Genomic DNA, 23,794 nt, shown 5'->3' with positions numbered 1-23,794 from the left:
AAACTCAGTTCACGCTAATAGAATGCATTGGCCAGCGCTGATTGGCCAATGCATTCTATTAGCCCGATGAAGTAGAGCTGAATGTGTGTGCTAAGCACACTCATTCAGCACTGCTTCATCACGCCAATACAATGCATTAGCCAGTGCTGATTGGCCAGAGTACGGAATTCGGCCAATCAGCGCTGGCCAATGCATTCTATTAGCCCGATGAAGTAGAGCTGAATGTGTGTGCTAAGCACACACATTCAGCACTGCTTCATCACGCCAATACAATGCATTAGCCAGTGCTGATTGGCCAGAGTACGGAATTCGGCCAATCAGCGCTGGCTCTGCTGGAGGAGGCGGAGTCTAAGGTCGGACCTGAATGGAGACTGGTGTGGAGCGATCTTAGACTCCGCCTCCTCCAGCAGAGCCAGCGCTGATTGGCCGAATTCCGTACTCTGGCCAATCAGCGCTGGCCAATGCATTCTATTAGCCCGATGAAGTAGAGCTGAATGTGTGTGCTAAGCACACACATTCAGCACTGCTTCATCACGCCAATACAATGCATTAGCCAGTGCTGATTGGCCAGAGTACGGAATTCGGCCAATCAGCGCTGGCTCTGCTGGAGGAGGCGGAGTCTAAGGTCGGACCTGAATGGAGACTGGTGTGGAGCGATCTTAGACTCCGCCTCCCCAGCAGAGCCAGCGCTGATTGGCCGAATTCCGTACTCTGGCCAATCAGCGCTGGCCAATGCATTCTATTAGCCCGATGAAGTAGAGCTGAATGTGTGTGCTAAGCACACACATTCAGCACTGCTTCATCACGCCAATACAATGCATTAGCCAGTGCTGATTGGCCAGAGTACGGAATTCGGCCAATCAGCGCTGGCTCTGCTGGAGGAGGCGGAGTCTAAGATCGCTCCACACCAGTCTCCATTCAGGTCCGACCTTAGACTCCGCCTCCTCCGGCAGAGCCAGCGCTGATTGGCCGAAGGCTGGCCAATGCATTCCTATGCGAATGCAGACTTAGCAGTGCTGAGTCAGTTTTGCTCAACTACACATCTGATGCACACTCGGCACTGCTACATCAGATGTAGCAATCTGATGTAGCAGAGCCGAGGGTGCACTAGAACCCCTGTGCAAACTCAGTTCACGCTAATAGAATGCATTGGCCAGCGCTGATTGGCCAATGCATTCTATTAGCCCGATGAAGTAGAGCTGAATGTGTGTGCTAAGCACACACATTCAGCACTGCTTCATCACGCCAATACAATGCATTAGCCAGTGCTGATTGGCCAGAGTACGGAATTCGGCCAATCAGCGCTGGCTCTGCTGGAGGAGGCGGAGTCTAAGGTCGGACCTGAATGGAGACTGGTGTGGAGCGATCTTAGACTCCGCCTCCTCCAGCAGAGCCAGCGCTGATTGGCCGAATTCCATACTCTGGCCAATCAGCGCTGGCCAATGCATTCTATTAGCTTGATGAAGCAGAGTGTGCACAAGGGTTCAAGCGCACCCTCGGCTCTGATGTAGCAGAGCTGAGGCTGCACAAGGGTTCAAGCGCACCCTCGGCTCTGATGTAGGAGAGCCGAGGGTGCACTTGAACCCTTGTGCACCCTCAGCTCTGCTACATCAGAGCCGAGGGTGCGCTTGAACCCTTGTGCACACTCTGCTTCATCAAGCTAATAGAATGCATTGGCCAGCGCTGATTGGCCAATGTATTCTATTAGCCTGATGAAGTAGAGCTGAATGTGTGTGCTAAGCACACACATTCAGCTCTACTTCATCGGGCTAATAGAATGCATTGGCCAGCGCTGATTGGCCAGAGTACGGAACTCGACCAATCAGCGCTGGCTCTGCTGGAGGAGGCGGAGTCTAAGATCGCTCCACACCAGTCTCCATTCAGGTCCGACCTTAGACTCCGCCTCCTCCAGCAGAGCCAGCGCTGATTGGCCGAATTCCGTACTCTGGCCAATCAGCACTGGCTAATGCATTGTATTGGCGTGATGAAGCAGTGCTGAATGTGTGTGCTTAGCACACACATTCAGCTCTACTTCATCGGGCTAATAGAATGCATTGGCCAATCAGCGCTGGCCAATGCATTCTATTAGCGTGAACTGAGTTTGCACAGGGGTTCTAGTGCACCCTCGGCTCTGCTACATCAGATTGCTACATCTGATGTAGCAGTGCCGAGTGTGCATCAGATGTGTAGTTGAGCAAAACTGACTCAGCACTGCTAAGTCTGCATTCGCATAGGAATGCATTGGCCAGCCTTCGGCCAATCAGCGCTGGCTCTGCCGGAGGAGGCGGAGTCTAAGGTCGGACCTGAATGGAGACTGGTGTGGAGCGATCTTAGACTCCGCCTCCTCCAGCAGAGCCAGCGCTGATTGGTCGAGTTCCGTACTCTGGCCAATCAGCGCTGGCCAATGCATTCTATTAGCCCGATGAAGTAGAGCTGAATGTGTGTGCTTAGCACACACATTCAGCTCTACTTCATCAGGCTAATAGAATACATTGGCCAATCAGCGCTGGCCAATGCATTCTATTAGCTTGATGAAGCAGAGTGTGCACAAGGGTTCAAGCGCACCCTCGGCTCTGATGTAGCAGAGCTGAGGGTGCACAAGGGTTCAAGTGCACCCTCGGCTCTCCTACATCAGAGCCGAGGGTGCGCTTGAACCCTTGTGCAGCCTCGGCTCTGCTACATCAGAGCCGAGGGTGCGCTTGAACCCTTGTGCACACTCTGCTTCATCAAGCTAATAGAATGCATTGGCCAGCACTGATTGGCCAGAGTACGGAATTCGGCCAATCAGCGCTGGCCAATGCATCCCTATGGGAAAAAGTTTATCTCACAAAAATCACAATTACACACCCGATAGAGCCCCAAAAAGTTATTTTTAATAACATTCCCCCCTAAATAAAGGTTATCCCTAGCTATCCCTGCCTGTACAGCTATCCCTGTCTCATAGTCACAAAGTTCACATTCTCATATGACCCGGATTTGAAATCCACTATTCGTCTAAAATGGAGGTCACCTGATTTCGGCAGCCAATGACTTTTTCCAATTTTTTTCAATGCCCCCGGTGTCGTAGTTCCTGTCCCACCTCCCCTGCGCTGTTATTGGTGCAAAAAAGGCGCCAGGGAAGGTGGGAGGGGAATCGAATTTTGGCGCACTTTACCACGCGGTGTTCGATTCGATTCGAACATGGCGAACACCCTGATATCCGATCGAACATGTGTTCGATAGAACACTGTTCGCTCATCTCTACTTAGGATCAATAAGACGAGTAATTACAAGCAATACCGTTGTGATTTACAATCAATGGCACCACCAGTAGAATAACTTTATTTTACTAATCTCTTACACAAGATGCAGTGTTTTCTGGGGTCTAGTTTATTATTACAATGCAAATACAGAGAAAGCCATTGTATAAAACTGCCATATATCCACTAGATATTGTTTGCTGTGAGTATGTAGAAGATCTATATCAGAAGTCATTCGCATTTTTAATTGTTTCACACCTTGTCATTACCCTTGGAATGACATGGGGGAATTAGCAGGATAGGAGACTTACAACTAATTTGTATAGTAAATGCATATATATATATATATATATATATATATATATATATATATATATATATATATATATATATATATCCTATTAATATTGTAAATGTGAAAGTTTGTGGGTTTGTGTGTTTGGATGTTTGCATGTTCGGATGTTTGTTCCTCAATCACGGAAAAACCGCACCACCGATTTGGCTGAAATTTTCCACAAACATAGTCATTACACTCGATTAAACAATAGGCTACTTTTCGTCACAATAGCGCACATACGTTTGTGCCAGGACCCCCACAAAATCCAAACTCACACCACCATCTCTGCAATCTCACACACTTTGGACCATAGCAAGCCACAAAATTCATATTGCCCTCTACAGCCTCGCCCCTAACCCCACACAATCACATATACATATACTTTACCACTTTGCCCCTCACCTTAACGATACTCCAGGAGGCTCTCTTTAACGCTCCGGAGCAGCCATGTTTGCCGACCCCCACCACTCTGACAATCCGCGACACCGCCCACCCATGTCAATACCCCTAGGCGGTCTAATAAATGCAAAAAAAGTAAAAAAAAAATATAAAAAAAATAAATAAAAAGGATTAAAAATTCAAATCACCCTCCTTTCCCTAGAACACATATAAAAGTAGTTAAAAACTGTGAAACACATACATGTTAGGTATCCGCGCGTCCTAAATCGCCCGCTCTACAAAGTTATACAAATATTTTTCCTGTTCAGTAAACGCCGTAGCGGGAAAAATGGTCAAAAGTGCCAAACCGCCATTTTTTCACTGTTTTGATTCTGCTAAAAATTTGAATAAAAAGTGATCAAAGCAATAACATTTCCCGAAAATGGTAGAACTACAAAGTACACCCGTTCCCGCAAAAAAAGACGCCCTATACATCCCTGTACACGCATGTATAAAAAAGTTACGGCTGTCGGAATATGGCGACTTTTCAAAAAATAATTTTTTAACACAGTTTTGGATTTTTTTTAAGGGGTCAAAATGTAAATAAAATCATATTAATTTGGTATCCCCGGAATCGTAATGAAGCACAGAATACAGGGGACATGTCATTTTGGTTGCACAGTGAACGCCATAAAACCAAAGCCCGTAAGAAAGTCGCAGAAATGCATTTTTTCTTCAAATCCACCCCATTCTGAATTTTTTCCCTGCTTCCCAGTACATTATATAGAATAAATAATGGTGGCATCATGAAGAAAAATTTGTCCCAGGAAAAATTAAGACCTCATATGGCTCTGGGAGCGGAGCAATAAAAAAGTTATGGGGTTTAGAAGGAGGGGAGTCAAAAACGAAAATCAAAAAATGCCATCGGCGGGAAAGGGTTAACTTCAAATTCTTCTGTCCCAAAGTCACTATGTAAAGTTTCTCACAACACCGTATATATAGCAGCTCAAATACAAATTAACTTCAACACAAAAGTCTCACGTATTCTCTGAATTACGGCAAAAACAAGATACAAACTTACATTTCATATCCCATACCATATACACACTACGAAAACCTTACCCACGCCTGTATATACACACTGCTACAATCACCGCAGACGAAGTCGAGGGTACCAGCTAGTATATATATATATATACTAGCTGGTACCCGCGACTTCGTCTGCGGTGATTGTAGAAGTGGGTATATACAGGCGTGGGTAAGGTTTTCGTAGTGTGTATAAGGTATGGGATATGAAATGTAACTTTGTATCTTGTTTTTGCCGTAATTCAGAGAATACGTGAGACTTTTGTGTTGAAGGTAATTTGTATTTGAGCTGCTATATATACGGTGTTGTGAGAAACGTTACATAGTGACTTTGGGACAGAGGTATTTGAAGTTAACCCCTTCCCGTCGATGGCATTTTTTTATTTTGGTTTTTCATTTTTGACTCCCCTCCTTCTAAACCCCATAACTTTTTTATTTCTCCGCTCCCAGAGTCATATGAGGTCTTAATTTTTCTTGGGACAAATTTTTCTTCATGATGCCACCATTAATTATTCTATATAATGTACTGGGAAGCAGGGAAAAAATTCAGAATGGGGTGGATTTGACAAAAAAAATGCATTTCTGCGACTTTCTTACGGGCTTTGGTTTTACGGTGTTCACTGTGCAACCAAAATTACATGTCCCCTGTATTCTGTGTTTTGTTACGATTCCGGGGATACCAAATTTATATGGTTTTATTTACATTTTGACCCCTTAAAAAAATCCAAAACTATGTTCAAACATTTTTTTTTGAAAAGTCGTCATATTCCGACAGCCGTAACTTTTTTATACGTGCGTGTACGGGGATGTATAGGGCGTCTTTTTTTGCGGGGTTGGGTGTACTTTTTAGTTCTACTATTTTCGGGAAATGTTATTGCTTTGATCACTTTTTATTCAAATTTTTATCAGAATCAAAAGAGTGAAAAAATGGTGGTTTGGCACTTTTGACCATTTTTCCCGCTATGGCGTTTACCGAACAGGAAAAATATTTGTATAACTTTGTAGAGCGGGCGATTTCGGATGCGGGGATATCTAACATGTATGTGTTTCACAGTTTTTAACTACTTTTATATGTGTTCTAGGGCAAGGGGGGTGATTTGAATTTTTAATCCTTTTTATTTGTTTTTATTTTTTTTTATTTTTATTTAAACTTTTTTTTTGCATTTATTAGACTTCCTAGGGGTATTGACATGGGTGGGCGGTGTCGCGGATTGTCAGAGCGGTGGGGGTCGGCAAACATGGCTGCTCCGGAGCGTTAAAGAGCGCCTCCTGGAGTTTCTGAAAAACAGAAACCCTATCCACTTAAAAAGCGGTTACTTGGGTGGGAGAGAAAAGCCTTGCTCCCATATTATAAGCGGAATGGGGGACAGCATCCCTGAGTGGTCACACAACACTAATGTGACGGTAGCCTTAGCTGTAACAGAAAGGTTACAGAGGCGCAACGATGGAAAGGTCATTACTTCATTGTACACATAATGGGGTCAGTTTATGGTGTAAAAACCCCCCGACAGATTACTTTTAAGGTATGATTCTGTTTGCACCAGAACAATAGTTGTGGGCAGAATGAGGAGTATTTTATACTGATGTACCGAAAGTGATCTGACGCGTTTTAGAAATTCCCTTTGCATAAGCCCACACCTTTTTCCTATTTTAGCTTATGTACCATACATATGAGGACAGTTGGCAAATATTGTTACCTCAGCACTACTAGTGACATGCTGGACTCATAAAGAAACATCCATGAATGTATCAGTCATTATTATTACAGTTATGGTGAATTCAAAGCGTTCTCATTTTATCTCTAACATTATGATCATAGTCGGCAACATCACAATGATTTTTCCACTGAAGGAATTACATTCCAAGTGAGATGGATTAAATTACACTCCGAGTGGAATTGATCGAGAACAAAAACCTAATGAGTCGACTTGCTGTGGAGCCAGGTTTCATGGCTTGTGCGGAGCAGGCAGCACATGTGAGAGTGATGGAGTAGGAATATAGTTAGGAATTACAGTGACCCCATCATACCATGGTAAGCACTAAATCTTAGGATCCGTACCACAGAGTTTCCTCATTTTATAGCCTCATGGACGTGCTCTATGAGCTGCAATCTTTCATATACATCACTAGGCATTCATGGCCTTTTAGGGCTTTATTGATTTTACAACACATTTTCTGTTAACCCCTTGAGATTTGCACTTCTCTACAGAACAATAAGAGGCGACATTACATAGTGAAGGGACATTATGTTCTCTCGATCATTCCGGAACAATATTATGCCATTGTAATACATCAATGCCACAAAGTGCCAGCATAAATACTGTTATGGCCTGCCTCTACAAAGTATAATTCAGGTCTATAGACTTATAATGTCATCATGTTACATTATTTATGGCTACAAACTTTGGTTTTATTATAATATTGCTATGGGCTAACGGTCACCTTTGTGATCTATGCTTATGGTGGTCACTAAGAAAACCTGCCTATTACATGCTAAGTGTACACATGGAGGCCGAAAGAGTGTAATTTTGAAGTTAACTTTGGCCTCTGTCAGTATGGGTTATGTATATATATTAACATACCTTTTTTTTTTTTTTTTTTTTTACAATGGGACCCTATAGTCAACATATGCCTATACAGTGGACTAAGTCACAGCCCTCCGTTAGTATACATACAGAGGTATACATAATGGTATACAAACAAGAATCAGGTTGTGAGGTTGACTGTTGTGAGGTGAAATTTTAGTGTCACACAAACCAAGTACTGGAGTTACTCATGGATGCATGACATCTGCAGATGCAAGGTTTGTGGGTGATATATACAGATGTTCTCATGTATGTCAGGATCTGCATATGTCACCTACAGGTGGCGCTAGAATGCCCTTCTCATTCAGATTCATAGCGTTCCCTTGGATAATATGTCTTAATGCACCATGAGCAAATTATTCTTATCATTCTCTATAATGTAGCGCTGTAATTGTAAGATGACATGAGTCTGCTATATTCCCTGTTTTGATTGCAATGCTTGTATTGCATTAGTCTAGCCAGCACAGTCAATATATCATGCATATTTCATGCATGTTAAAGACCCAGATAAATCATTTCCTGGAAGTGAATTATGACTGGGGCAGAACATGTGCGATGACTGCTTTTATCGATTGGTTACAGACTCCAAGGAAGATTCATTTTCTTTTTGTGAAAGAGATTTGCTAATTGTGGTGGAACTTAGTTCAATGAATATATTTGCCAGGTTTACACTGCGGCTTTTGTTAAGCTTTCTAAGCTCTGTACTTTTTGTTACAGTGTGTGGCTGCGATCTGGCCCAGTCTGGCTTCTTCTTTAAAAATGGGGAATATATCTGCACGCGCGACTACCAGCAACTCTATGGGACCCGGTGCGACAGCTGCAGAGATTTCATTACAGGAGAAGTCATTTCAGCACTTGGAAGAACATATCATCCAAAATGTTTCGTATGCAGTATGTGCAGGTAAATGACATGTATTGTTACATACATACCTACAAAGGACTGCTACTGCATAAAAATGTCAAGGAAACTGATAAAACTAGACAGACTCTCTTTCCTTAGGCCCGGTTCACATCTGCTTTCGGTATTCCGTTCGAGGACTATGCTTGGGTACCCCCCAAATGGAATACCAAACGCATTGAAAAGCGGTTAGCAAAGAAACCACACGGACCCCATAGGCTACAATAGGGTCTGTGTGTTTTCCACTTGGTGTCCGCAGGAGTTATGAGGACACCGCGCAGAAAACACACGGACCCCGTTAGAGTCTATGGGGTCCATCTGGTTGCTTTGCTAACCTCTTTTTAATGCATTCAGTATTCCGTTCAGGGGGTCCCTAAGCGGAGTCCCCGAATGGAGTACCGTACGCAGATGAGTACCAGGAATTAGTGCTATTGTTACATGTTGGTAGCATATTGCATGCGGTCCATACTACTGTTTTAAATATCTCTTGTTCTCATCCATCATAGTACTTTAACGGATTCAGATGGAACCCCCTTTCTTCTGTCATGTCTGCTTACTTTTGGAACAGAAGTAGAAGTCCTGCATGCAAAAACATGACGGAAGAAACTTCCATCTCTTTCCATATAGTAGAATGGATATAGACAGGACACCAGAAATCTGATGACCGATTCCCTTTAATCTTGATCAATCTTACCACTTCAGCAAATATTAGGCTATATTCAGATGACTGTGAATAATGGATGACATGTCCACATTTTCATGGCAATTTTGCATCCATCTGGGACTCGTTTCATAGATCCACCTAGACTTGAACCTATAGACAGATCTGTGAAAACAAGCAAAAATAGGACATGTTCTATTCTTTAACAGTCCCTTAAAACAGATGGTCACAAAGACGACATGTGAAAAGCCACTTTGTATTCAATGTGTCCTAAAAAAGGGTTGGTAACAGCCGTTACGGAAACACCCATCATATGGCCGTCTTTGGCGTTCATGTAAATAAAGCCTTAGAGTCCATATCCCTTGAATTAGATATATTCAGAAAACAACAGAATTTGATATATTGTGCTGACTGTACTGAAGGCTCTTGGCATACTCAACAAAAATCCAACGGGAAAATGCAGAAATCATAATGTACAAATACTGTTATGGGGTCAAGATGATATGAACAGTCCAGATGATAGTGTGCTGCCATAAGACTGTAGTAACTCACACTGGTTGTATTGCAGTCAATGGGGCATATTTATTAATAGAAGTCTGACACGTTTCTGTCTACATTTATGCCATATGGTGCTTATGGTGCCTGGTAACATATTTATCAACAATGTGTGCCAGAAATAACAGAAAAATACAACTGGCTCGATAGTGTGCATTAGAATTAGCGAGGATAAAAGATATCAAACTTACAACACATTTATGAAGGATACCAATATGGCGCAGAATTTCTTGCGCAAAGTATATCAAGTTTAAAATGGTGTAAAATTAGTTGATAAATTGAGACAGAATTATGTCACAGAAAAATGAGACAGAATGTTGGCACAATGGAAAGTGAGAAATTCATGGAGGTCTGTACGAAAGATTTATGAATATGTCTAAAGCTACAAATGGAATTCATAGTGGTGAAAAAAATGCTGCATTTTACAGTGCCCGCAAATTAACATTTTGGCTAATCCCATCCACATATTGCAGGGAAAAAATGCTGCAGAAAAACTGCATTTTTGAAAACCACAGCATGCCAGTTTGACGCTAGGTTCAGACCTGTGTTCGGGGAAACCTAATCCACTTACAAGAGCAGTTACCTATAATGGGCTCCACCAAGTTTCTGCCCAAATAGGGCGAAAAATGTGGTGATTAAAAAATCAGCTTTTCCCTATAGGCTTAAAAAGGGATGAAAAAATGCAGAGAATAACGTTTTTTTCTGCAGCATTTTTCAGGCTAAGGCACCACGTAGACGAAAAATGCTGCAGGAAAGACTGGGGTGGATACACATTGTGTTTTTTTCTGCAATGCATCTCACAGAAAGTCCGCAAAGTTTTCCTCTGTGGACTTTCTGCTTCTAATATACAGAAAACATCAGCTTTTCCATAGGTATAATTGACATGCCGTGATTTGCAAAAATGCAACGGTTGGTCGCTGTGGGTATTTTTTCTGCAATGTGCAAATGGGATTAGCCAGAATTCCATACACCTTTCAAGTACTGTAAAACACTGCGTTCTTTGCTGTGGAATTTTTGCCGTGCTCAAATCATGGTGTATATGCTAACTGGGGCCCTGGCCGTACCTACATTTCACAAGGTGGGGCCTTAGCCTGCCGAAACGCAGCAGAAAAAAACACTGCATTTTACAGTACCAGCAAAGTAAATGAGAAATTCTGATTTATCTCATCTACACATTGCAGAAAAAAAGAGCTGCAGAAAAGCTGCATTTTCTAAAATTCATGTGTTTTTAAACAACGCAGCATGTCAATTTTAGATTTGAAAGACTGGTGTTTTCCCTATAGATTTAATAAGGGAAGTAAAACACAGCAAAAATGCAATAAAGAACACTGTGGAAAAAATGCAATGTGTTTTTGCTGCATTTTTTTAGCTCCAGTTTGCTACGTAGGGCTTTAGCATTAGGCAAGTTTTAGACTAAAGCTCCACGTAGTGGACCACAGCAAAAAAGAGCTGTAGGAAAAACCATGGTGGCCACTCATCGTGATTTTTCCTGCAGCGGTTATCACATAAAGTCTGCAGAGGTTTTACTTAAATGGATACAATCATTGGAATCCCATTTTTTCTCCCTGACACATAGGAATAGCCTTAAGAAAGGCTATTCATCTCCTATCTTTAGATATCTTCTCCGCGCCGCCGTTCGGTGGAAATCCCGGTTTTCTTCTGTATGAAAATGAGTTCCCTCGCAGCACTGGGGGCTGTCCTCAGTGTTCAAACAGCACTGGGGGCGTCCCCAATGCTGCGAGAGAAATGCGCATCTTCTTCCATCCTGCGTTCTTCCATCCCAGGCATACGCAGTGGGCTCTTGCCTCGGGCAGTTCCAACTGCGTATGTAAGCGGCCACAAGAAAATGGCTGTGGGCATGCGCAGTTGGCTCTACCCGAGGCTCAATGGAAGAGTCAACTTCTCATGCCTAGAAGTCTGAAACCCAGGACGGAAGAAGACGTGGAGAGAGGCGTTCCAGACGAAGATAGAGGCATCGCTGGAGATTTCTCTCACAGCATTGGGACCGCGAGAGAACTCATTTGCATACAGAAGAAAACCTGGATTTCTACCGAACGGCGACCTCTAAGAAGACATCTAAAGAGCGGAGAAGAATAGCCTTTCTTAAGGCTATTACTACGTGTTAGGGTAAGTTCACACGGTTTTTTGGTCAGGATTTTGAGGCCGTATCCGCCTCAAAATCCTGACAAAAAAGACGGCTCCCATTGAAATCAATGAGAGCCGATCAGTTCTTTTTTCCGGGAGCCGTTTGCGAGATGCTCATTCTTTCAGGCGGATTCGCCTCGCGACATCCGCCTGAAGACACTGCCTCCCAACTAGGCCCATTCATTTGGAGCGGAGTGCGTGACTGGATGCCGGTGCACTGCACTGCACCAGCATCCAGTCGTAGCTACCTGTATTTTAGACCGGAATCTGAGGCATCCTCTGTCTCAGGTTCCAGTCCAAAAAACCCCGTGTCCACTTACGCTTAGGGAGAAAAAAATTGGATTCCAATGATTGGATCCCTTTAAAATTGCATTGGAAAAAAAGCATGCAATTTTGCTACTGTCTTGATTTTACATGTGAAAAATACTACATAGATGTGTTTCACTTGTAAAAAAAAAAAAGTGCTCTACCAAAATCGTGACGAAAACTGCAGCGTTTTACAGTCACCACAAAGAAATAGGGCTTTTTGGAATTTCTAAAACAAAGCCTACCCTGTGTGACATTGTTTTGCTGAATTTTTCTCTATTATTCATGTAATTTGTACAATGGGTGTGATAGACCAAAATCTGTCAGATGTTCTAACTGGGCATGGCACAATGTTATTCTGTCACTTGCAGAATACAGAGATTTCTTGAGATCTGCTGATACTTACTGAGTGAAATAACGGACAGCTGCCTCTAAATTCACGCCAACTTCTAGATGGAGATTTGCAGATGAGCTCAGAGGCTATAGATTTCGTGTGCCCTTTACACATACATGCTGTATATGTATAGTAGTATAGAGCTGCACATACTATCACCCTACTAACACCATTAATGGCTTGGAGGACTGACGTGGTGCGTAGAGCAGACAGATCCTCGCAGTCTAACGCCGCCACCCGTGTGCGTACAGGCATCTAATTGTAATTTGTAGCTCAGCAGTTCACAAAGTGCTTTTCACATGACTCGGGAGCAGCAAGTTCTGAAAGACAGAATTGGGTGAGGCTGGGAATGCAGCTGTGCTCCGTCTATTTTAAGCGTCTCTGTGGAACAGCTGTGCATACATTCAGCTCTCATAAAAGAAATCAAACCCCGATAACATCCATGGAACACCGTTCAGCTGTCAAGACCCCCTGGGTTGTCCTAGATACTCCAGAGAACCTGTACTAAAACATGAAAGCTTTCTCTAACCCCCTACAAGCCTCTTGCAAAACCTGGATGTTTAACTGTAAGGAGATGAAGGGAAAAGGAAGTCTTTTTGTAGAAATTTACATTAGTTTCCAATTACAGTAGTGAAGACATCAGTTCACTGGAAGGTTTGGCATTTCTCCTGCTTTCTGGAGTCGTGAGGATAACCCACGAAGTGTGTTCCTTAAATAGATCGGCTGCCCTATTATAAGAAGTGAATATGGACAGAGAATATTGATTTTATACCATGAAAGGCAGCAAGAAAGAAATGAAGTTATATACTTGTGTGATATTAAAAACTTTTTTCCGTCAATGTCATAAGTACCCCCATTTTGTCAAATAAAATAATATGGGATACAACTTGGTATGCTTAATAGAAGGGTTTTCCCCATAACTGCTATCCACAGGTAGGTAATAAATGTCTTATCTTGCCGATCACTGGTGCAGGATCCTGAGCCCCCTCTTCCTCCACACTACATGACAACAATGAATAAAACTGCGGCTGACCATATGCTCGATGGCATGGACATGAGATTCCATTCTCTCTCTAGATATTGCATGAATTTATAGGGCACAGACCGCCCAGCTCAGTGAGATCCAGAATATTGACTCTCACTTCTTATGAAACAATAACATATCCCAATGATACATCACTTCAGGAGATGGGAATACCTTTTATTTAGACAATGATAGCAAAAGTGTGAAGTTATTTCATCATGCACAGTTCACCCGTTCACCCGTAGATCCACAGTTCTACAAGGATTCCAAGGAGCAGAATCAATAGGACGAAAATAAGGGGTTAAAATAAAAATGAAGCCATACTTACCTGTACTTCACTACTGCCCCAACTGCAGCTCCTTGATCCTCAGTCGTTTGTTCCTGCAGCCATGGCATACCCAAATACCATATGTGACCATTAAGGCCAATAATGGTCTGGAGTGTGAGTGATGTCCTTGGTGGAGCCCCTGAAGTGAAAGCCGACGCAGAGGAGTGAGGAGCTGGGACTGGAACAGCAGTGTGAAGAACAGATGAATATGACTTCTTCTTATTTTAACCACTTTCCCGCTCTTTGGTCATTTTTGTTTAAGGAAACCCCATAAAGTTCTCTGTAGTGGAAACAAACAAAAAACAATCCCTCTATAATACTACTTGACCAATGTGATATTCAATGGCAATACAATTTTAGTAGAATCATTTTGGATACGATTTGCAACTTTTATTTTAATTTTGTATAAAACATTTCATTTTGGTCTTACAGGAAACCTTTTCCTATTGGAGACAAGGTGACGTTTAGAGGTAAAGACTGTGTTTGCCAGAATTGTTCCCAGGCTTTAGTAAGTGACAAGCCAATCAAGATCCATGGACCAAGCCGTAAGTATTGCATTCTAATAGGGGATATTCAGAAAGATATACATTGGTGTGGTGTTATGCCTAACATAAAGCTTCTACTTCAATAATACTAGCCTCAGTTTTTTTCTTTTACTGCTACCAATCACCTACAATTGGTGCCTTTAGTTTGGGCACCCAATTTTAGTGAATGGTCACTTGGACAGTCTCCACTGCTCAGTGTCTATGGCGCATCAATTTCAGGAGGCCGCCCACTTGACTGTTCACTAATATCCGGCATCAAAACTTACAGCACGAATTGCGGGCAAAAAGGAGAGGTTAGAAGAAAAAGAGAAAGTTCTGGTATCATTGAAGTAGTGGTTGTAAAGATATTCCTGACTTGACTGGTTCTCCTTAAAGGAAACATGTGACGATAAAATGGGCCTATTCTTTTAAATGATGTTTTTATGTTAAACAAGTTTTTTAAGAATTTAGCATCACTATTTGTAATCTTAATATTATATTATATTCCGCTTTTTTTCATGTCGCTACTAAGCCTTAATGATTGACTGAATCTCGCCTATTCTGTATTCTGTATGGGTCTTTGCATCAGTCACCTCCTTTACATCACAGACAGGATTACAATAAAAGATAGCACCCATATAGATGTTAACGTCCCCAAGTAAAAAAAAAAAATATCCCAGCACCAAAAAATAATTCAGAAAAGTGCTAAAACATACATATAGATGTTAACAGTGACCCATCATTGCGTTCACTACTGACATTATGTGATGTCACAGCATATCTAACCCCCACCTTTCTAGACCTCAATGAGTCAGATCCAGTGTTGGTGAACAATACAATGTATCTGAGTGCTTTGGATAAGTGGGTTCTTATGAGTATAATATATACTCATAGTATACTATAGTATATATTACCTATACTTGGGAGTATGTACACTATATTGAGGTGTGTTTTCAGTTGCTAAGGATCACCTACTGCCACGTAGAGGATTGTTTGAGATGGATGGAGCAATATTGAAATGATAAACCCCTTTTAATCAGAGGGTGAAAATCCTGTGTGTATTATATATCTGGATGATGCTAAGCAGTGGATTGCGTTGCCTATGGACTCCAGACTGTCGCTGCCTATGGCCATGAGACTGATGTAAAGCATCACTAAATTGCTGTTGACAGACCAAAGGATAAGCTCAGGCAAGATGACAGCCCCCATAATCATGTACATTAATAGAATAAAAAATCTACAGTCAGAAAATAAAAATAGATTAGAAAAATGGGATCTGGTTTAAATAATGTGATATTTTCCTTTTACGCAACAATTGATTTTAAAGAGAACCATTTTCACATTAAGAATGCAATCCAGTTTACAAGAGGAGCTGAACAGACTGATCTATAGTTCTGTGGGAAAAGTCAGTATTAAAGGGGTTGGCCACTTTCAGACCAATATTGAGAGACAAATGTTATTGTTTGTATAATAAAAAGTTGTACAATTTTCCAATATACTTTCTGTATCAATTCCTCACGGTTTCCTAGATATCGGCTTGCTCTCATTCATTCTGTTACTTCTACCGTATTTTACGGACTATAAGGCGCACTGGACTATAAGCCGCATTGCCCATGAGCGCCTTATAGTCCGTCTCGGTTCATATATAAGGCGCACCGGACTATAAGCCGCAGTCCGGTGCGCATTATATCTTATTGAAAGCGGCGGCAGGCAGACTTTGCCAGCGGCCGCTTAACCCCCCGCGTGCCAGCCGCTTCTATTGGAAGCGCTCGGCAGGCGAGGAGGGGCTCTATCAGCAAAATCATGCTGATAGAGCCCAACCGTAAACGTTAGGTTAAACTACCCCCCCCCCCCCCCCCCCCCCGTTTTAAAATAAAAGCCTGAAACAGAATGTGAAACTTACCGAGCGGTGTAGGGTGGGCGGGCATTCAGGCCTCCTCTTCCTCCGATGTTCCGTCCTCCTCCGGCGCTCGCAAGCTGATAATGGCCAGGGCACATGCGCAGTAGAAGCATTATGATATTGCGCATGCGCCCCGGCCATTATCAGCGAGTGCCGGAGGAGAAGGACGGAACATCGGAGGCAGAGGAGGCCTGAATGCCCGCCCGCCCGCCCTGCACCGCTGGGTAAGTTTCACGTTCTGTTTCAGGCCGGCGTGACAGCAGGGCTGCCGGACACTTCCTATTCATTTCTATGGGAGCCGACATGCGAGCGCTCCCCATAGAAATGAATGGACTGCTTTTTTCCATTCATTTCTATAGGGAGCGCTCGCATGCCGGCTCCCATAGAAATGAATGGGAAGTGTCTGTCCATTCATTTCTATGGGGAGCGCTCGCATGCCTGCTCCCATAGAAATGAATAGGAAGTGTCCGGCAGCCCTGCTGTAACGCCGGCGTGTACGGCTGTGATACACGCCGGCGTTCGGTAGTGTGAATGCACCCTTACGGTGCCTTTTATGTATGTATGGAAGCGGCACGCAGTCTTTGCGGCCGCTTCCATCCATATATAAGCCGCACCGGACTATAAGCCGCACTTACGAATTCTGAGGAAATCGTAGGTTTTTATGTGCGGCTTATAGTCCGGAAAATACGGTAGATTGGGCCTCCCCAAACTACCGCTTGGTGACGTTGATGCTAAGGCAGTCCAGGACAGCTTGTCCTGGACTGGCTTAGGTAAGCAAAAATGCCGCCCTCCCTCCGCGGTCGCTTCAGGTCATCTCATGGGAGGTACGGCGCTGCACCCAGCTGTCAATTTATTCAATTATTCAATTTCTAAGATGAATAACAGAGGAATAACACAACACAGAGTTGTAAGAAAAGACACTTCTGAATTTGACATTTATGGAAAGTACCATAACAAGAGTGGAGACATGTCCTCTTTAGAGAAGACCTTTTGTATCCTCTAACATTAGCTGTGTTATATACCACTGGAAGGCTGACATTACGCACTTTCAGTTTGCCAGTATCTTCCCCCTTTGCAGAGATATTGGAGCCATTAGTTTCGGCACCATCAGAGGGGCCGACCTTAGAGCTCAGTGTCCTCACTGGGATTATCCCCTAACAATACAACACTATAAAAGTATACTGTCAAGGGGGCGTTCCTCACCAAAACTGCAGCAATATCTCTGCAACCTGGGAATATACCAGCAAAGGTGAATTTATCAGCTTTCAAGTGTTATATAATACCCCCAATGTTAGAGGACATGAAAGGTCCTCTTTAAATGCCAATGATATGTATATTGCAGTAGACTACAGGAAGTTTACTACACCCTTGATACTTTTGGTATGAACCTTCACTGTAATAATAATCTTACATTATAATAAAAAGTGTCAAAAAGAGGAAGTACCGACAAAGTGACCTAAGTACGCTGTCACAGATATGTTCTTCAGGTGTTAAAGGGAGCGCCCTCTATTGGGCTGCAAGACTGAGGCACTGTCTTCCTATTTACATCATGGAAGACAGATCTGCATATTCTTCTCAGGTGTTCATAGATACTCTGCCCAGCATAAGCCAAGTGGATCTGCAAAGAAATCAGGACCATGGACAGCAGCCTCTTCACACCTAGCGGCACCTTCACCACATATAATGATTCTGCCCGGCTGTTGTACAAGTCAACCGAGCCATGTAATATCGTGCTCATACACAGCGCTTATATACATATAGTGCTGCTGAATAAATGTTCCTTATGATAAGAGCTGTCAGAATTTTACTTCTCTGAAAAATAACATTTACACGAAGCCAGAGAATAAATATCTCATAAGGCACCCTGCTTATTTTACCTATACAATATGAACCTTCTTGATGCAGCCTATTTGTTTGGAGCTCCTTTCCTAAGAGGTTTGTGTATAGAAAATGTCTTCATGTCCCCAGTGGTCTGGTGACACGGTGTGATTCACTTATAGATATACACCACAGATCTGAGCAAATTTAGAAAAATCTATGTAAGCTACACAGTGTTAATAGGAGCCATCAAAAGACTTCAGAAACTGATCAAAAGACGTTATGATGAAAGTCTTAGGATTCTTTAGTTTTCCCCCATAGACATATATGCGTAGCTCAGCTGAGCAGTGCATGTTTATTGAATGGGGAGAGGTGAGGATGCTCCAGCCAGACATATCTGATAGTGGTTTATCTCCTTAAGAAACAGTTGAAGTCCTTATCTACCCCCATATCAGGTGTTTGGGGAACTTATGAAGATCCTACACATATTAAATGGTTGGCCAAACCAGTCAAAATCAATGGGTTTGGCAATATATACTCCTAACTAATACAATAATAAATTCTTATGAGACTTTCTGACATGACTGCCTAATATTAGACTTTAGTTTGGATTCATTTGTCCTACATATACTTTTCTCACGTATGTTTAGCATCTTGCACCATATTCAGACTATGCCGGGTTTAGACACAAGATAAGGAAGGTCACATTGTTATTTACCATACCGTATCCTGGGCCAACAATTTGATAACTCTATAGGTGTATGTTATGGTTAGAGGTGTGGCAGAACTGAGTACATGGTGAAGGAGTCACGGGACATGGTGAAGGAGTCAGGGGACATGGTGAAGGAGTCATTTACACCATAAGCTGGCATACATATTTCCTTGGTGCAAGGCCTAGTGGAGCGCGCACCTCACTTACGAGTCTTCATATATCTGCCCTTTTGTTTTTACTGAAAACCACCTTGTATAGTAATACTGTATTTGGGTCTCCATATTTGAGTTTGTATCCTCTATGTTTGCTATGTATGGATGAGCACTAATAATAGTTTATATACTTTTTGTAGAGTCCGTATGTATTATCTTTATCACAATCTCCTAGGGCTTGGTGATTTTACCTAAACTTATGAGCGATTCTTGATTTTCAAAAAGTTCAGTGAGCTGACATAGGAAGGAGGATCTGGATATATTTGACACAGGCTTTCTTGTCCTACCACCCAGCTACTCACTACAGTGAAAAAACTGGTGATCATAGTTTGCAGCCGGGACGGACAAGGCATGGACTCTGACATAGGGATAATAGTAATTTCAGTATTGCGGTGAAATCAGAATCCGGCGAATTAATTGAATTATTTTGATTCGTTGCATAGCCCTACCATCACCTGTCACCCATCTTTGTGGCCTTGTAATGAAGGAGATTTGACAGGTGACAATACTTGTATTGTTTCTTATCCAACTGTAAATATAGCATATAGGTGCCAAACAAACCTCCCCTAAAACCAGTAGAATGTGTCCTAAAATATTTTCCATACATTTTCTTGGTCGTAAGTTTCTTGAGAATAGGGACCAAAACTGTGAATCTAAACCTGTCTGAAAGAGCAGAAGTCAATGTGCAACCTGATCTCTACTGTTTGCATGACTGCCAGATACATGGAATTTCTCATTGCTTTGCTGGAATTGGAAAGAGAAAACCTCGGGGCATTCAGCCTTGAGAACATATTTGTCTTTGAGCGGAACGGAGTGGAGAAACAACACTTCATATCCTTGTCAGAAAGACTTGTGTTTCTGCAGAAGAAGCCAATCCAAAAAATATTTTGTGAATCGACATTTACTGGTTCAGTGAAGAATCGGTATCTGTATTTTCTAGAAGGCTATCCATCTGGAAAAGGAACACACATTGGCTAGAATATATATTTTCTATGGTGGGTGTATAGCTAGAATACACTGTATCAATGCAGAGCAGTTAAAGCATTAATATGAATCATTTGTTATCATATAGCAGTGTCACATCGCTGTACAATTTGGGAGCGAGCATTGAAAGGATAATACATCACTGTCAGTGTCTGCCAGTGCCCAAAATACTGCATTAGGAAAGCACATCTAGAAGGCTCGCAGTGATGGGCTCTGTAATGTGAATAATTAAAGCTTGCATGATAGTGTAGTGGCGACCATGCTCATAAATCATACCTGTTCTCTCTGGTGAACCCAAGGCCTGGGCGCGGTATTTGCATCACAATTTTTTCTTTGCTTTTAAAATGCAGATTGTGCCGGGTGTAAGGAAGAGATCAAACATGGACAGTCACTATTGGCACTGGAGAAACAGTGGCACGTCAGCTGCTTCAAGTGTCAGACATGCGGCATTATCCTGACTGGGGAGTATATCAGCAAGTGAGTAATGATCAAATGGTGTATGAAAGGGCAGAGCGACAGATGCCACGGCCTGTAACGTGTCCAACAAGCAGAACATTAAAGAAGACCTACAAAAGGCATATTTGTACACTTACATGTACATATCAGAAATGCTTCTTTTTGGTCACCTTGACAGAAAATAGAAAGGTCTTGAAATACTTTAAATCTGTAAAACAAAAGCGGATAAATAATAGATGGGTTCAAGTCCAAAGCCTGAGGCTGCAGTACTGAGAGATTCTGATGTGAACATCATCTAGGTGCAGTTTTTTGTTGAAACAATTTTACAGCTGTAACACTTTAAGGGTATGTTCACACAGAATTTTTTGGCGCGGATTTTGACGCGGAATCTGCCGCAAAAAAAAGATAATGAAACAAGTAGCTAGTTGATGGGAAAAAGAAGCGAGCTGCCCTCTTGCCATAGATTCTGTGGCTGACTCGGCGGCGGTGTCCGCGGCTCGAGGATCACTCCCTATTAGGCCCATTCTTCGGGCCTAATCCAGAGCGAAATGCCGTAACTGGATGCCGGTGCACTGCATCGGCATCCTGTCGCAGCTAGTCGCACAGAAGTGTTCACACGCGGAATGAAAATTCCGCTGTGTGAACATGCCCTAAAACTAAGCTGTCCTACAGCAAAAAAGCACTGGGAAAAACTGTGGCGGCAATGCATAGCGGTTCTTCCTGCAGTGATTTAGACAGAAAGCTTGCAGAGGTGTCCTCTGCAGATTTCCTGTTTCAATGGGGAAACCACCGACATTTCTGTAGGTTTAATTGACATGCTGCGATTTCCAAAACCACACCAGTTATAGATATCGCCGTTTGCCCGCAGCACGGTTTTTACCGCAAAGTAGGTATGAGACTCGCTACAATCCCATATCCACTTTGCTCTGACTGTAAAACGCTGCTATTGAAAATTTGTATATTGTGAATCAAAGTGTTTACGCCACCTGTGGCCACTACCTCATTCACACATCCGCATCAGTGTATGTATAAGGTTGGTGTTATAAAAACTTTAATTGTTTTTTTGTGAAACAGAGTTAGCTTAAGGGCCCAAGTAGCGAGGCGCAGAAAAAGAAATGCTGTGGAAAAGTCTACGGCAGAAACGCATCATGTTTTTTCCGCAGTGTTTTTCGCAGAAAGTGAAAAAACGGACTTTCTGCCCCTATTACACCTATACATAAAACACTTGCATTATCAAAGGTATAATTGACACGCTGCGATTTTCAAAAACACAAGCATTTATGAAAACACAGATTTCCTGCTGCAGATTTTTTTCTGCCATGTATGGATGGGATTAGCCGAATCACATCTACTTTTCAGGTACTATAAAATGCAGCGGACAAAACGCTACCTTTTCACATTGTGGGGCCCTGGCCTTAAAACACTGATGTCTGAACTAATACATTGAAATTAATGGGTATGTATGATGTCTGCAAAAAAATTTGCATGCACATGTACGTAAAATGCAGAAATGTGATAAAGGCTATGGCCCATTTGGCCTTCAGAATGCTTCATATTTGTACACTTACATGTACATATCAGAAATGCTTCTTTTTGGTCACCTTGACAAAAAATAGAAAACGTAATCAAATAGTTGCACATACTGCAGAATGATACCAAGAAAAAGCACCGCTTGCTAGGATGTCTCTTATACGGTGCATAAGGAATAGACAAGAGATCCTGCTCCTCTAACTCTCTGTAGTGTACTCATATAGATGTAGCAGGAGTATCAGCAGTATGGAGGTTATTATACAGCAGAACAGAGTGATTAAATCCTTATAGAACCTGGGGTAGTATATCTCTCTCTTCCTCTCTGTCTGTGTCTTTCTTACCCTGCACTAACTCCCTCTTCCCCTCTCTATAGACTTTTACAAGCAGAATGTTAACTGATCTATCTCTGAGCTGAAAGTCCATCTTGTCTCTCCAGATGTTTTTTTGGTGTAAATTCGGAGTGACAGTTTAGGTAGCTGGACAGTATCAGGGCTAGAGTTGTGGTCTAACTGTGCTACCAAACTGGCTTAGCTATGGAATACTAAGGGCATTGTCTAAACAGCAATGTGGACCACAGATAAGACCAGTACAGCAGACAGGTGTAAGGTCAAGAACTAGCCAAAGGTCAGATCAGGGGTCATGTCAGGTTATCTACAGGAACACCTTATGACAGGTCATTGCTTAGAGCAGGGCAGAGGGGTGAGTAGATATATACAGGTTAGGGTCACAAGAATTGGTTGGCCCTTTTGCATGCACCCTATAGGCAGTGCTGATATCATAGGAAGAAAAGCAGGGTGCCATTTGGGAGTGGGGAGTATCAAGGAATCAGAAGACTGAGGTTGGTGAGTCGGCAGGTACAGGAGAAACAGGATTCTAGCAGCAGAGAACCACCAGCTTTACAGGGGGAGGAGAAGAAATGTGTGATAAGTGAAGGAAGAGATTTTTCTTTGAGATAGATTAGTTTCTTATTTAGTGACACCACAACAATGAGGATGACTGTAGTGTCAGACGCCGCTGAAAGGTGTAGGGAAAGCCTTGCGCCTGTGCGCGTCGGCAGTGCTACCATTTCACAGACCTGCTATCAGATGTCATTATACAGTCTCTAATTAGTGGGAGCTGTCACGTTAATAACCCAGCCATAATGAATATCTCAGATTAGACTGTGACCGTAACCAGATTACTCTATCTGCTCGCACAAACAAGCTTAGCTTAATATATCCAGAACTTGGCTCATCTGTTTTTACAATATTTAATATGGCAATGTATTATCCGATTTATCCGGATCTCTGCCAACCCGTCAGGAACAAGAAGCTCCCGGGTCTAGTCCTGGTGCTTATAATAACTCTACAGCATCCCCATGCTTATATTCCGCTGTGTGGCAATGGTTCTGGATATTGAGTGTATTACATAAAATACAATGTCATGAGATGTCAAGCTGTCCCTAGAGCTTGGTGTCCCTTCACCACAGTACGTAACGAGTAGTCTGTCATTTGACTTTGTGAAACCTGTTCTATCATACACGGCTTCCTTGTCTTGCAGAGACGGCGTGCCTTACTGCGAGTCCGATTACCATGCTCAGTTTGGGATTAAATGTGAAACATGCAACAAATACATCAGCGGCAGAGTCCTGGAGGTATGAGAGTTATGACAGGCCAAAGTCCAGCCACTTAGTGCAGCTGAATGGTCTCCAGTAACTGATCCTGACATGTAATGAGCACTTGT

At 42.6% G+C, this 23,794-nt stretch overlaps 1 protein-coding gene across 4 annotated transcripts in view; it reads left to right on the top strand.

Moving 5' to 3' along the window:
- Nucleotides 1-23,794, top strand: part of ABLIM3 (actin binding LIM protein family member 3) — a 155,938-nt gene that overhangs the window by 103,066 nt on the left and 29,078 nt on the right. For all 4 annotated transcript variants that reach the window (XM_075274682.1, XM_075274679.1, XM_075274680.1 and 1 more), the window contains exons 3-6: nt 8,343-8,526; nt 14,369-14,481; nt 20,437-20,563; nt 23,612-23,705. In XM_075274682.1, coding sequence (XP_075130783.1) covers nt 8,343-8,526; nt 14,369-14,481; nt 20,437-20,563; nt 23,612-23,705 — 518 coding nt within the window. The remainder of the gene's footprint in view (nt 1-8,342; nt 8,527-14,368; nt 14,482-20,436; nt 20,564-23,611; nt 23,706-23,794) is intronic.

Source organism: Leptodactylus fuscus, chromosome 5 (genome assembly GCF_031893055.1).
Source record: "Leptodactylus fuscus isolate aLepFus1 chromosome 5, aLepFus1.hap2, whole genome shotgun sequence".
NCBI classification, from domain to species: Eukaryota; Metazoa; Chordata; class Amphibia; order Anura; family Leptodactylidae; genus Leptodactylus; species Leptodactylus fuscus.
The sequence above is the reverse complement of the archived record's forward strand: the minus strand, read 5'-3'. Positions and strand labels throughout refer to the sequence as shown.